General features: G+C 39.0%; 1 protein-coding gene and 1 pseudogene across 11 annotated transcripts; both read left to right on the top strand.

The window, feature by feature from the left end:
- The first annotated feature begins 345 nt into the window (after positions 1–345).
- Positions 346–2,086, top strand: LOC104709884 (protein terminal ear1 homolog; annotated as a pseudogene).
- A 1,397-nt stretch (positions 2,087–3,483) lies between these two features.
- Positions 3,484–10,341, top strand: LOC104708308 (uncharacterized). Of its 11 annotated transcripts, none has more exons than XM_087462910.1 (11): positions 3,521–3,851; positions 4,033–4,102; positions 4,471–4,533; positions 4,627–4,848; positions 4,955–7,035; positions 7,121–7,257; positions 7,543–9,108; positions 9,204–9,252; positions 9,327–9,568; positions 9,660–9,764; positions 9,861–10,341. In XM_087462910.1, exons 4-11 carry the CDS (start codon positions 4,659–4,661, stop codon positions 10,069–10,071), a joined length of 4,581 nt encoding a protein of 1,526 aa, XP_087319036.1. In that variant the 5' UTR covers positions 3,521–3,851; positions 4,033–4,102; positions 4,471–4,533; positions 4,627–4,658; the 3' UTR covers positions 10,072–10,341. The 11 variants fall into 11 exon arrangements, with proteins under 11 accessions (XP_087319037.1, XP_087319036.1, XP_087319040.1 ...); XM_087462908.1 differs by having other exon boundaries at positions 3,535–3,945; XM_087462912.1 differs by having other exon boundaries at positions 3,573–3,851; positions 4,028–4,102.
- Positions 10,342–11,681: the final 1,340 nt, after the last annotated feature.

The following is an 11,681-nucleotide window of genomic DNA, read 5'->3' as shown; positions in this document are numbered from 1 at the left end:
AAAAGTTAAAACTACTACTAGTAGTCGGTTTCTAAGCCAAAAAAGAAAATATTAAAACGGTAATCATTTCTTTTAGTCATATCGACGAAGCTAGTTTGATCAAGGTTAATGTACTAGTAGTACTGATCCCTCACGGATCTCGAGGCTGGAGGGAAGTTAAAACAAAAGTTAACCAAATCGGACGGTACATATCTACTGACACAATGAAATCATGATGCTTAGAGTAGTAGTAGACAGCTCTTCGGATCTTCTAGGCATCATCAAATCTGTTTCTTATTATTACCAAAAAGTAATATATATACTCAACCAAAATCATTCCTTCTCTTCACATCTAAACCGCCTCCAATGGCTTCTCCCGATGATGGCGACGTCACCGTCGTCGCTAGACAAGCTCCGCAGCCGCCCACACAGTCCTTCTTTCCTCACAATAACTACTTCTTCTGTGCACCGCCGTCCATATACTTCATCTCCGGCGGCAACTTCCCTCCTCCTCCTCCATCACTATGGGTGTATTGTCCTCTTTGGTATATTCATCCTAACCCGAATCAGTTTGTGTCTACACACGAACTTCCTCCAAACCCTAGCCAAAAGCTAACCCTTCCGCGGGCTAGTAGCAAAAGAATTTTTGGCCGGAGAAGTTACGGACGAGATAAGAAGCTTACATGGGTTAGGAAGACATCACACGAAGTTGAATCTAATGACGATCACATCACTACCGTCATGCTCCGTAACATACCAAACCGATACACGTGCGTATATATATAACTTCTTTGTAGTCTATATAATTCCTTCATAACTAGTAGATTATATATATATATATATATATATATAGTTTTTAGAAAAAGTGTTACTATTTAATTTAATTTTTAGTTGCGGTGATTAAATGATGAGGCATATGGTGAAGTTTATGGTTTACAATGTTTGCAGAAGAGAGATGATGATTGAGTTCATGGATAAACACTGTGATGAAGCTAACGGAAGTGACAAAAATGATGAGTCATCAATCTCTGCTTATGATTTCTTGTATATCCCTATTGACTTCAAGTAAGTTTTAAGTTTTAATTATCATTAAATCCTTTATTCGTTATTCATCTTTGTTTTGATCGTATATATAAATACGTGTGTGTGTAAGGAAGAGTAGAAACGAAATGATGCTATAAAAATCTTGGAAATCATAATCTATAATCATTGAATATATATGATGTAACCCCTGTAACTAACATCTTGCAGTTTTTTATTTTGCATGAATGTATTCGTAATATAACAATGTTACTAGTCAACTTATTATCTTCACTTGATCATAACATTACCCACATGAATGGTACCAAATTTAACAGGACTACAATGAACAACGGGTATGCATTCGTGAACTTCACAAATGCAAAAGCAGTGTTCAAGTTTAAGGCTGCTTGTAACCACAAGCAGTGGAGCCATTTTTACTCATCAAAAGTGCTTGAGATTACTTCTGCTAGGATTCAGGCTAGTCTCCACTCCTATACCTCTACATATTTATACACAAATCTGTCTATCTTATCGTATACTAATCTTATTGTGACACTTGCGTAGGGCAAAGATGAGCTGGTGAGACGTTTCAAGGATATGACATATCCGGATGAGGCGTATAGTGCAGTATGCTTCAGCCCAGCACGCAGCGGAGGGGAGACTATGGTTCAAACCACAATGGTCGGTAATGCACCGAACCAATGAGCTCGGTTTAGTCTTTTTATATATCATGGCTACATATATTTGCCATTATGAATAACATGGAACTAGGTTGGAAAAGTAAAGACTCAGACACCGAACCAAATCCAAGTAAAAACTCCGAAAGGTTTGGTTTTGGATTTGGTTTTTGATGTGTGTGAGTCTTGACTTCTTGTTAGTGTTATGTTTAAGGGTCTACTAGCTTGTTTCTCTATTTCTCTATCTCTCTATCTCTCTTGTCTCTCTATCTTGTTGAACTGTTTATGTTTAATATAAATATTTATATCGTTTTCTCTTCTTCTTTTTTCGTGTTTGTGGTTATGCAGATTATTCTCAGTTTCAGAATTTGGTTGAATTTGTATGTGAAAATCATATACGTCACTAGAGCTCGTAGATAAGACAATTATATATATGAGGATTCCCAATTTTTTTTTTTGGCCAAACAAAGATTTCCTTTTTAACCAGTTAATTTTCTAACCTGATAAAAAGATTAACAACATAGAAAAATCATGACGTGAACGATATTGCCCGGTGGGATATTAGGACTTTTTCTAACAAGGTGGATATTTTGGACGTTTTGGAACATACGAAAAGAGGTGCTTATTTTATTTGAACTCACATTAATAACTAAAGAATCTTTCATAGAAAGGTACTAGCGGTTTTGTCGTTCTTTTAAAATATGTTGTATAAAAAACCTACCATACATACCCTAGGGCCCTATTCTGGCACCTCCTTTACAGATTCCAGTTTTTTATTGAGCCGAAACCATCATTGTTGGCAGCCTTGGGTGACTATCGATTTTGCAATAGATAATTAGTACTTTTTGACAAAAATCTTCGTTTCTTGGAGCACGGAGCGAGAGAAGTGACATATAGAGAAGATGTACATTGTGGGGGCTGTCTAGTGTCTACAAATAGTGACCAAAAAGGTTTCTTTGTTTCTGTATGTATCTTCTTTATCTCTCTCGTTTTCTTTCTACAGATAGTGACTTTTGCAATTTTCAATACTCTTCTTAACAATAATGGAAAATTTTGATATTTTTTTTTTTTGGAAAACTGTACAATGTCAGTAGTTATTTATACAACAGATGTGGGAATGAAACGGGAAGCCTCCAAATGGGTATGGGTACAGTACACACACTCAGTTCACCTGTCCCGGACAGCCCTAATGTCATCATCACTACACTTAGGTTAGGTATGAGAGACTGACTTGTTTAATCAGAAAGTTGGTTTCAACTAAAGTCGCCAAAAACACCGCTGAGAGTACCAACAAGAAAAAAAGGAACCAAAATATAACTAATCATTACAACTTAATTAGCCGAAACGAAACAAAGAAGAGAGTGAAAACTACAACAAGTGAACCAACTCCAAGAAGTATCTCAACAATAAAGACTTTTGACACTCAGAGAGATTGTCACAAGTTTTGCAAGCTCGAGCCATTAGAGGGCGGCTCCAATCCTTCCAGCCACATAAACTTCATCAAGGCCCCTTTGCACTGGAATAATGTTGGCTCTCTATCTAATTTCATAAACCTTGCTATTACGTAAAATGAATTTAAGAACCAGAAAAGTAGATATTAGAGAACTTATATATTTTCTTTCTCACTCCAATTGTTCCTGATTCCACGGTTTTATATATATATAACTTTGAAACCATGAAGATTTATGATAATATGATAAGTGTAATAAAACAATCCAAAGCTTAATGAAACAAAGTAACAAACTTTTGCACAATTTAATCATGTGGAAACGCATAAATACGGTGTCGTATTGATGTTTTAGGTGGGTTTGGTTGTAATGGTCTTATCAGTGGCCCACACTAGAACAACAACTCTGTCTGGTCTATGAATGAGAGAGGAGAAACCTCCCCCTTGGAAAGAGAGTTTCAAAATCAACGAGCCATCTCTGCTTTGGACCCGAGCCTACGGACCCGAACCTCAGTTTTGCTCTTCCTCCTGCGCTCGCCGTTGAAATTTGTTTCGCACTGCTCTCTCTTCTCTCTCTCTCTCGATCACTTTATCTCTCTCTCTCTCTCTCTCTCTCTTCCCCTGGTTTCGTTAATTCTTGAATTCGAAAACCCTAAAACTTATCCCTACAGATTCTGAAGGAGGAAAACAAAAAAGGAAGCTTTCCAAGGGGGAGGTGTCACTATGTCAGTAAGAAGTGTCTTGTTTGAGCTTGATTGAATTCTAGGTTGTTGTAATGCTCACCATGTGTTATGTTAACCTGACCTTTTCGATTTTGGGGTGGGTGAGATTGGTTTGCCGCAATTTTGATCTCGAATGCGATTCGCGAGATTTCCCATTAAATTCTGAAATTTTTTGCTAGATTAGCTTAATTTCTTCAGCTGCCATGGAGGGTTTGTAGCGGTGAAATTGGAACTTTTTCAGCTGGTTATTTTGTGTAAGGATCTTACTGGCATTTACTGCAAATGAGCTCTTTGAGTAGTTTACTGGATTTCATGTGTATTGAGTTTCAGACGATGATTAGAGCTTAGGCTTTGTCACCTTAGACGTCAGTGTACTGTTTTATATTATAACGAAACAGTTCTGATTTTAAGTTTCCTCACAACCTTGAGGGCGTTTGAATCGATTCTCCAGTTTAAAATCTTGCCCCGATCGTGTTCATTTGAATGTGGTTCTGTTTCCTATTTTGCAGAAATAACATTTGTTTTATAGCTTTCTTCTGAACCAATACTATAAAATCTTATTGAAAAACACATTTTGAGTTCAACTTTAAATTTTGCTGTGTCTGTTTTGTTTGTTAAACAGGGAAATCTGTTGAGTATTCAGAGCATGTCGGTTGGAGGTAGCTCATGAGTTCTCGGGGAAAAGGTGTTTAGATAATCTGTTTTTTTCACATATTCGAACGTTCGATCAAAGAAGGCACAATATTGAACTCATTTCTGTTTTCTTTTCCAAGTCCAGATATATAAAAAGTATTCATAGAAGCTGAATCTATGCCTGGAAACGAATTTGGGGAGAAGATCCACAATTTCTTTGGACAGGAAGGCCTATCGCATGACCAGCGCCAGCCTCAGGTGATTGACGGAAACTGGCCTGGTTTTAGTAATGGTCTAGTCAGCAACCAGAGGCAGATAGACCCATCCCTTATTGCCAATCTGAAGAGCTATAACACACACCAATCTGGTATGTATTTTGTCTCCTTGTGACAAGCAATGAATTCCACAACTTTTACTCATTCATAGCCACATATGTTGTTAGCTTTTAAACGTCGCTTTCTTTCTTACTCCAGTTGATCCTCAGAGAAGTCAATCAAATTCACAGCATGGTTTGAATTTTACTCAGCAACCTATAAGGCCCGAGATCTCGAGAAGTTTTTTGCAAGAACACCAACAACTCACAAATGGTTACATGCATGGGAACCTTGGGTTGCAGACAATGCCGAATGGGGCAAATTTTTTGGGAATGGATGTAGAATCTAGTAGGGATAGGTTACCAGCGAGGGGATTTACTCCAGAACTTCGTAAAACTCCTATGAGGTTTGAGATGGGAGAATCTCCGGTTAATTATGATTTCTTTGGTGGTCAACAGCAAATAAACACACAGCTCCCTGGCATGCTCCAGCCTATGCCAAGGCCGCAGATGACATTCAATGATATGCAACTACTAAAGCAGCAAGTTATGGTTAGGCAAATGCATGAATATCAAATTCAACAACATCTTCAAAAGCAGCAGCTAGAGGCCGGACAGCTCAATTCTTTGAATTTAAATGCAGTCAACAGAAGTCGCTCAAGTGATAATCAGTCTCATCCGTTGATTAATGGCATTCCTTTTCAGGATGCATCAAGTAATGGTTGGCAGCCTGATCTTATGACAGGAAATACAAACTGGATGCATCGCCGCATCTCACCATCTGTTCAAGGTTCATCCAGTGGGCTCATGATTACCCCTGAGCACGGTCAGACAAACTTACTGGCGCAACAATTCGAACCTTCCTTGTACGGTATGCCCGTTAGTGGGACAAATGCACCTCAAAATGCCTTTTCTTCTGTTCAGATGAACAAGTTAGCTGCGCAGCATGGTTCTGCAAACAGGAGTTCTCTCACAAATCAGCCAACTTCATTTCTGAATCAAGGTGACGGACAGGACAGTCATATGCTTCCTAGATCGACATACCAGGAGAAAGTGTTATTCTCCCATACATCAGTTCCAGATACAAATATCAGGTCCAATTTTGAAAATTTTCAGCAAGATGATTCCCGCGAGAGGAATATTTCAGTGCAGGAGAAATTTGGTCAGATTGAGGGTTCTGGTCAATTAGAAAAATCATTTATGAAAGTGCCTGAAAATATAAAAGCATTGCAGAAGTCGTCAACATTAGATCCAACGGAAGAAAAGATTTTGTTTGGTTCGGATAGTAATTTGTGGGAGGCATTTGGAAACAGCACTGATATGAGCTTGACAGGAAATCTTATGTCCAGTAGTTCTGACCTTTTTGATGCATGCCCCTCTTTGCAGAGTGGGAGTTGGAGTGCTCTTATGCAATCTGCTGTTGCAGAAACATCCAGCGATGACGCAGGAGTACATGGATGGACTAACAGCAATACTGGCCCACATACGAATTCTCATACTGGTAGTAGAGCCCAGGATTTGGGTGTAAAGGCTTCAAACGCACTAAGTGAGAGACTCCACAGTGATTCCACTCGGGCAGCAATTCAACATTTGCCTGCGAAGGGAAATAAAGTTTCAGATCATGGCCTATTAGAGAAGCCAATGGGTCAACTTAGTCAAATGGCTGGAAATATATTTCATACTTCAAGTTCTGGTATTGATGAACAGAATAATTCGCATTCTATTCAAAAGAACGAGGGCATGGAAGATAGATTTGGTATCTGGAAGGCTGCGTCTAATCAAAATGTAGCTGCTCATGTTGAACATAAGAATCACTCCACACATAATCCACAAATGCAAAGGGAAAAATATGGACTTGGCATTGCTGGTACAGGAAACAATTCTAGTGCTTTGAGGGATGTTCAGGGAAATATCTCTCAACTGAAATCTAGAGACGGCAGTCAGATTCTTGAGTCATATGCGAGTAATAATACTGGATCCAATGAAATGGTAAGTGCCCGTGATTTTTCTATGGTGCCTGGTGGAAGAGACACACAATCTGGTCATGTTGGTAGTAGGCCGTCAATAAGTCGCAAATTTCAGTATCATCCCATGGGTAATATTGATGTCACTAATGAGTCTCGTGATGATAGAATTTCTCATTTTTCACCCACATTGGAGCAGGTTTCTTTAGGAAACCAAGGGTATTTTGGGCAGTCAAAGCCTCTTGGTCAGCCGGCTATGAACATGCGAACTGACAGGGTAAATTTTTATCAGTTGGTTTTAACTATCCGATGTTATAGAAATCTGAATCCTTCTGAACATTCTTTTGGCTTCTTTATGGTAGGGACATGTTTCGCAAAACGAGTTGAATTGTACAAATGAGACTTTTAATGGCATGGGATCAGATAATTCGCCTAGTACATCTGCTTCAGCTGACAGAAGTGTTGATAGGTATAATCAAGTGAAGAGTACTTCGTCAAGGTACTCGTTCTTTAGGTTATAAAAGTTTGTTTTCTAAAAATTATGTTTGCTTAATGTATTCTCTCTTTAAACGCGTTTTTGAAGTTATACAGCTAGTATGACCATTTTTTATAGATAGTTTGTCAAGTAACTGACAGAGTTACCTAACTATGTCTCCTTAAACTCTCATATTCTCGTCACTTGTCATCGAGATGTGATCTCTGACTGTGGTCATCAAGTAGCTCTTATTCCCTGATTGGGTGTGCTTTGCAATCGCCATTCTTAATTATTTTTTTTTCTGTGCAGGCAGACTATGCTTGAGCTTCTTCACAAGGTGGACCAGTCACCAGAGAATTCATCAGAAACAAATGTTCCTGGTGTTTCAGAAGCGACACCATCTGCAGACTATGGTGGTCAGTTCCAGCATAATCAGCCATCTGCTTCTCAGGGGTTTAATCTACAGCTGGCACCTCCATCTCAACTAGCTCCTACACCTGATAACGTGCAGTTTTCTCGGAATTCTTTGCAGCCATTGAATTCATTTCATACTGGCCCTGAAAAAGGAGGAACAAGTCAATCAACGTTTGCTCCGTGGGCGTCTAATCAATCTTTTCCTCAGCAATCCACTCATCAAGGACCATTTCCTGGAATCCTAGGAGGATCCAACATGACCTCTGGTTTCCCTTATTCCAGAGGATATCACCAAAATCAACAGATGCCTGTTCCTACTCGACAGTCAGCTGCTAATTATCCACTCAATTCATCGTCTGAGCTGTCTACCCCTCAAGTGAAAGAAAGAGATGAACGTAGTGACTTTGATCAACGTGCACAAACACCTTCCCTGATAAATCGTACGACCCACAACACAAAAGGAGATTTAGCCGAAGGATTTCCGATGCTGTCTGCTTCTCAGCCTCTGGTTGCATCCAGTTCGCCTCAGCAAAGTTCATCTTCTGGTATTTCAGCTCCGCAACATCGGTTTTGGAACCAGTCATTTAAGCCTCAGTCAGATGTTTTACGGCCGCATACATTGCCTAGCAACAACATAGCAGTTAGCTTCTCAAGGCAGGAGAACGCAAATCAATTGTCCTCCCAAACTGGAGGAAACGTTTCATTAAGTGGGAGGGACATGGTGAATATGCATGAGTTACAGAGTAAAGATACAGGTGCAAAACAAACTTCTGATGTTGGTCCGATGTTCTCCAGTATGGTGCAGAGCAATCATCAATCCTTTGACCGCTCTCTTCCAAAGGAAAGCTTACCTCACGATGACCAAATGGCTGTAAGTGGGGAGAGCGGTTCACCCAAGATGACTGTGGAGAGAGTTGGCAATAGTGCTAGTGATACTCAAAAGGTAGCTTTCGGGGAACAACAATCACCTTCAATGTCTGATGGTTTAGTTAGAGATGGATATAGTCACAAAACGAACCATATGCCTCATTTTGGCCAAACTGTTTCTCAGAGTTTCTCCACTAAGAATTATCCAGCCTCGGCTGGAGCAGATCATCAACAAATCAGTCCTCAGATGGCTCCATCCTGGTATAGTCAATATGATACTTTCAAGAATGGACTGGTGCAACCCGTGAATGGTATAGGGCGATCAACTCCCTTGAAGATAGGAGAACAAGCGTCTAATGTTGGGATTGCGGTTGATGGTACACATTCTATTCAATTATCAAAGCAATTTAATACGCAGCAAATGTCAGGCTCTGCACCAGGATTGGAGACTCCCTCATCTGAATCATTGCTTCAGAGTGCTACTGACAAGTTTTTAAACGTTGATAAGCCAAAGAAGCGTAAAACTGCCACATCAGAATTATTATCCTGGAATAAAAAAGTCATGCAGGATCCCCAGAGGCTTAAGACGCTCAGGTGAGTGGCTTCTGTGCACTGATTTTTATTTTATTTTTTCATATCCATTGCCCCATTACCGGATTTAACTCTATATATATATATATTCTTTACAGTGAGAACGAGACTAACTGGGCCAGAACAACTAATCGATTGGCTGAAAAGGTAAGTTTCCTCATTACATGTTTTTTCGCTGCTCTTTATACAAGTTGCTGAATAGTGGCTTTTGTTTCTCACAGGTGGATTTTGAGACTTTACTTGAGGATGGCCCACCAATCAGATCAAAGAGAAGGCTTATATATTCAACACAACTCATGCAACAACTATTTAGCCCGCCTCCGGCTAGGGTGATTTCTTTGGTTGCTAACTCGAATTATGAGTTTGTTGCATATAATGCTGCAAGAGCTGCACTGGGAGATGCATGTAGCTCCAGTGGTACCAACAGGAGTGAGTGCTTTTCACCTCCGAACGATTCAAACCTGTAAGGATATTTTCTTTTTATCCTTTAAATGCTGGAGATTTTCCAAAGCTCGGGGTGTGTATTGACATGAACCTAATCCACTCTTATATAGGTTGTCTGAGAGGACGAAAACTGAAAAAATTAGTGACCATTACATCTCCATAGCAGCTGAAGATTTCATTAGTAGAACTCGGAAATTAGAGACTGAGTTTGCAGGGTAAAAACCATAGATCTCTCTTGTAATTGATTCCAGTTTGAACTGAGTACTCAATTTGGGTGGCTTGATCTCATAGACATATGATTCTACTTGCAGGCTAGAAAATGGAACTACAATTCCAGACTTGAGAGTTGAAGTCCAGGATCTAGAGAAGTTTGCAGTGATCAATCGTTTTGCGAAGTTCCACCCACCAGCCTCATCTATGGACCGGACCGTGAATTCACTTAGGTTAAACCCTCAAAGATATGTTACCATAGCTCCTATGCCTCAGAATATTCCAGACAGGGTACAGTGTCTCTCGCTCTAACGACTGATGAATCCATATAGTTCACTTTTTGGCCAATCTTCCCTATTCATTGCTTTCATATATCTCTCGTCCCAAAATCTTTCTATCTTTTTTGGGGTGGGTACGAGTTAGTTGGTCGGAATCCTGAGAACAGTTAAGGCCTCCATTGTTTAAAAAAACCGGAGATTTTCTACGAAATGTGTAGCGTTACTGTATGCATAATCACAAATATTGTAAGTTAAATCCATTTGTATACAGACTTAAGTAAATAAATATTTATTTCTCAGTAAAGTAACCGACTAGGTAAATTACACCTGTGGTTTCCATCCAGTAAACATAACATAGCAATAAGTGGCAATATTGTTGATACACACAGCTAAGATTCTAAGACCTCTCTCTCACGTCATTGAGTACTATGTCGAATCAGTCATGCTTTAAAGTCAGTGAAACTTAACCAGAAGCTGAACTTAGGAACCGATTTTGAGGGTTAGAAGGCAACTCTAATTTCTTCCCCTACCAAAGCAAATATCTCATCCACCCTGTAACAAATACGCAACAATAGTTCATCAGAAATCACTCTGTGCCCAAAAGAGTAGAACTACGGAATGATAATGGCGAAGATGCTAATATTTTACCTATGAGTCTCAATGTTTACATCTGCAAACCAAGTTGTCAAGTAAATCTGTTGTGCGAGAAGAGTTATCAAAAGTTTAAGGATATGATGTTAGCAGAAGCATTTTATTGTGTCCAATAAAAATCTCACGCACCTGCAAAATTTCTGCGGAGTTTTTCGTGAATGAGATGAATTTGGCGCCTAGAATAGATCGATCGCGCAGTGTTCTGTCATCTGTGGTGTTGTTCTTCAGTCTATATATATGTTACATGAAGACTTCCAATTTTTTTTTTTTTGGCCAAACGAAGATTCCCTTTTTAACCAGTTAATATTTTTAACCTGATAAAATAATGAGGTGAACGATAACGACGGTGGATACTTTGGACGTTTTGGAACATACGAGAAAAATTGAACTCACATTAATAGCTAAAGAATCTTTCATAGAAAGGTACTGGCGGTTTTGTCGTTCTTTTAAAACATGTTGTATAAAAAACCTACATTATATACTCTAGGGCCCTATTCTGGCACCTCCTTAACAGATTCCAGTTTTTATTGAGCCAAAACCATCATTGTTGGCAGGCTTGGGTGACGATAGATTTTGCAATAGACAATTAGTACTTTTTTTTTTACAAAAATCTTTGTTTCTGGGAGCACGGAGCGAGAGAAGTGACACATAGAGAGGATGTACATTGTGGGGGCTGTCCACAAATAGTGACCAAAAAGGTTTCTTTGTTTCTGTCTGTATCTTCTTTATCTCTCTCGTTTCCTTTCTACAAATAGTGACAATACTCTTCTTAACAATAATTCGATAGAATATTAAATTCAGAAATTTGGAATATATATGAAATTACAAAACTCTTGCTGATTTGGGATTGGATAAAAACCAGATATTATTAGGAAAAAAAACTTCGCATAGTTTTGGAAAATTTTGATTTTGATTTTTTTTTTTTGGAAAACTGTACAATGTCAACACTAAACACTTTTGAAACTCAAAGAGAGTGTCACAAGTTTTGCAAGC

The sequence above is a fragment of the Camelina sativa genome, chromosome 8 (genome assembly GCF_030686135.1).
Source record: "Camelina sativa cultivar CO46 ecotype springtype chromosome 8, ASM3068613v1".
Lineage (NCBI taxonomy): Eukaryota > Viridiplantae > Streptophyta > Magnoliopsida > Brassicales > Brassicaceae > Camelina > Camelina sativa.
Note: the sequence above shows the minus strand (reverse complement) of the source record. Positions and strands in the feature narration are given on the sequence as shown.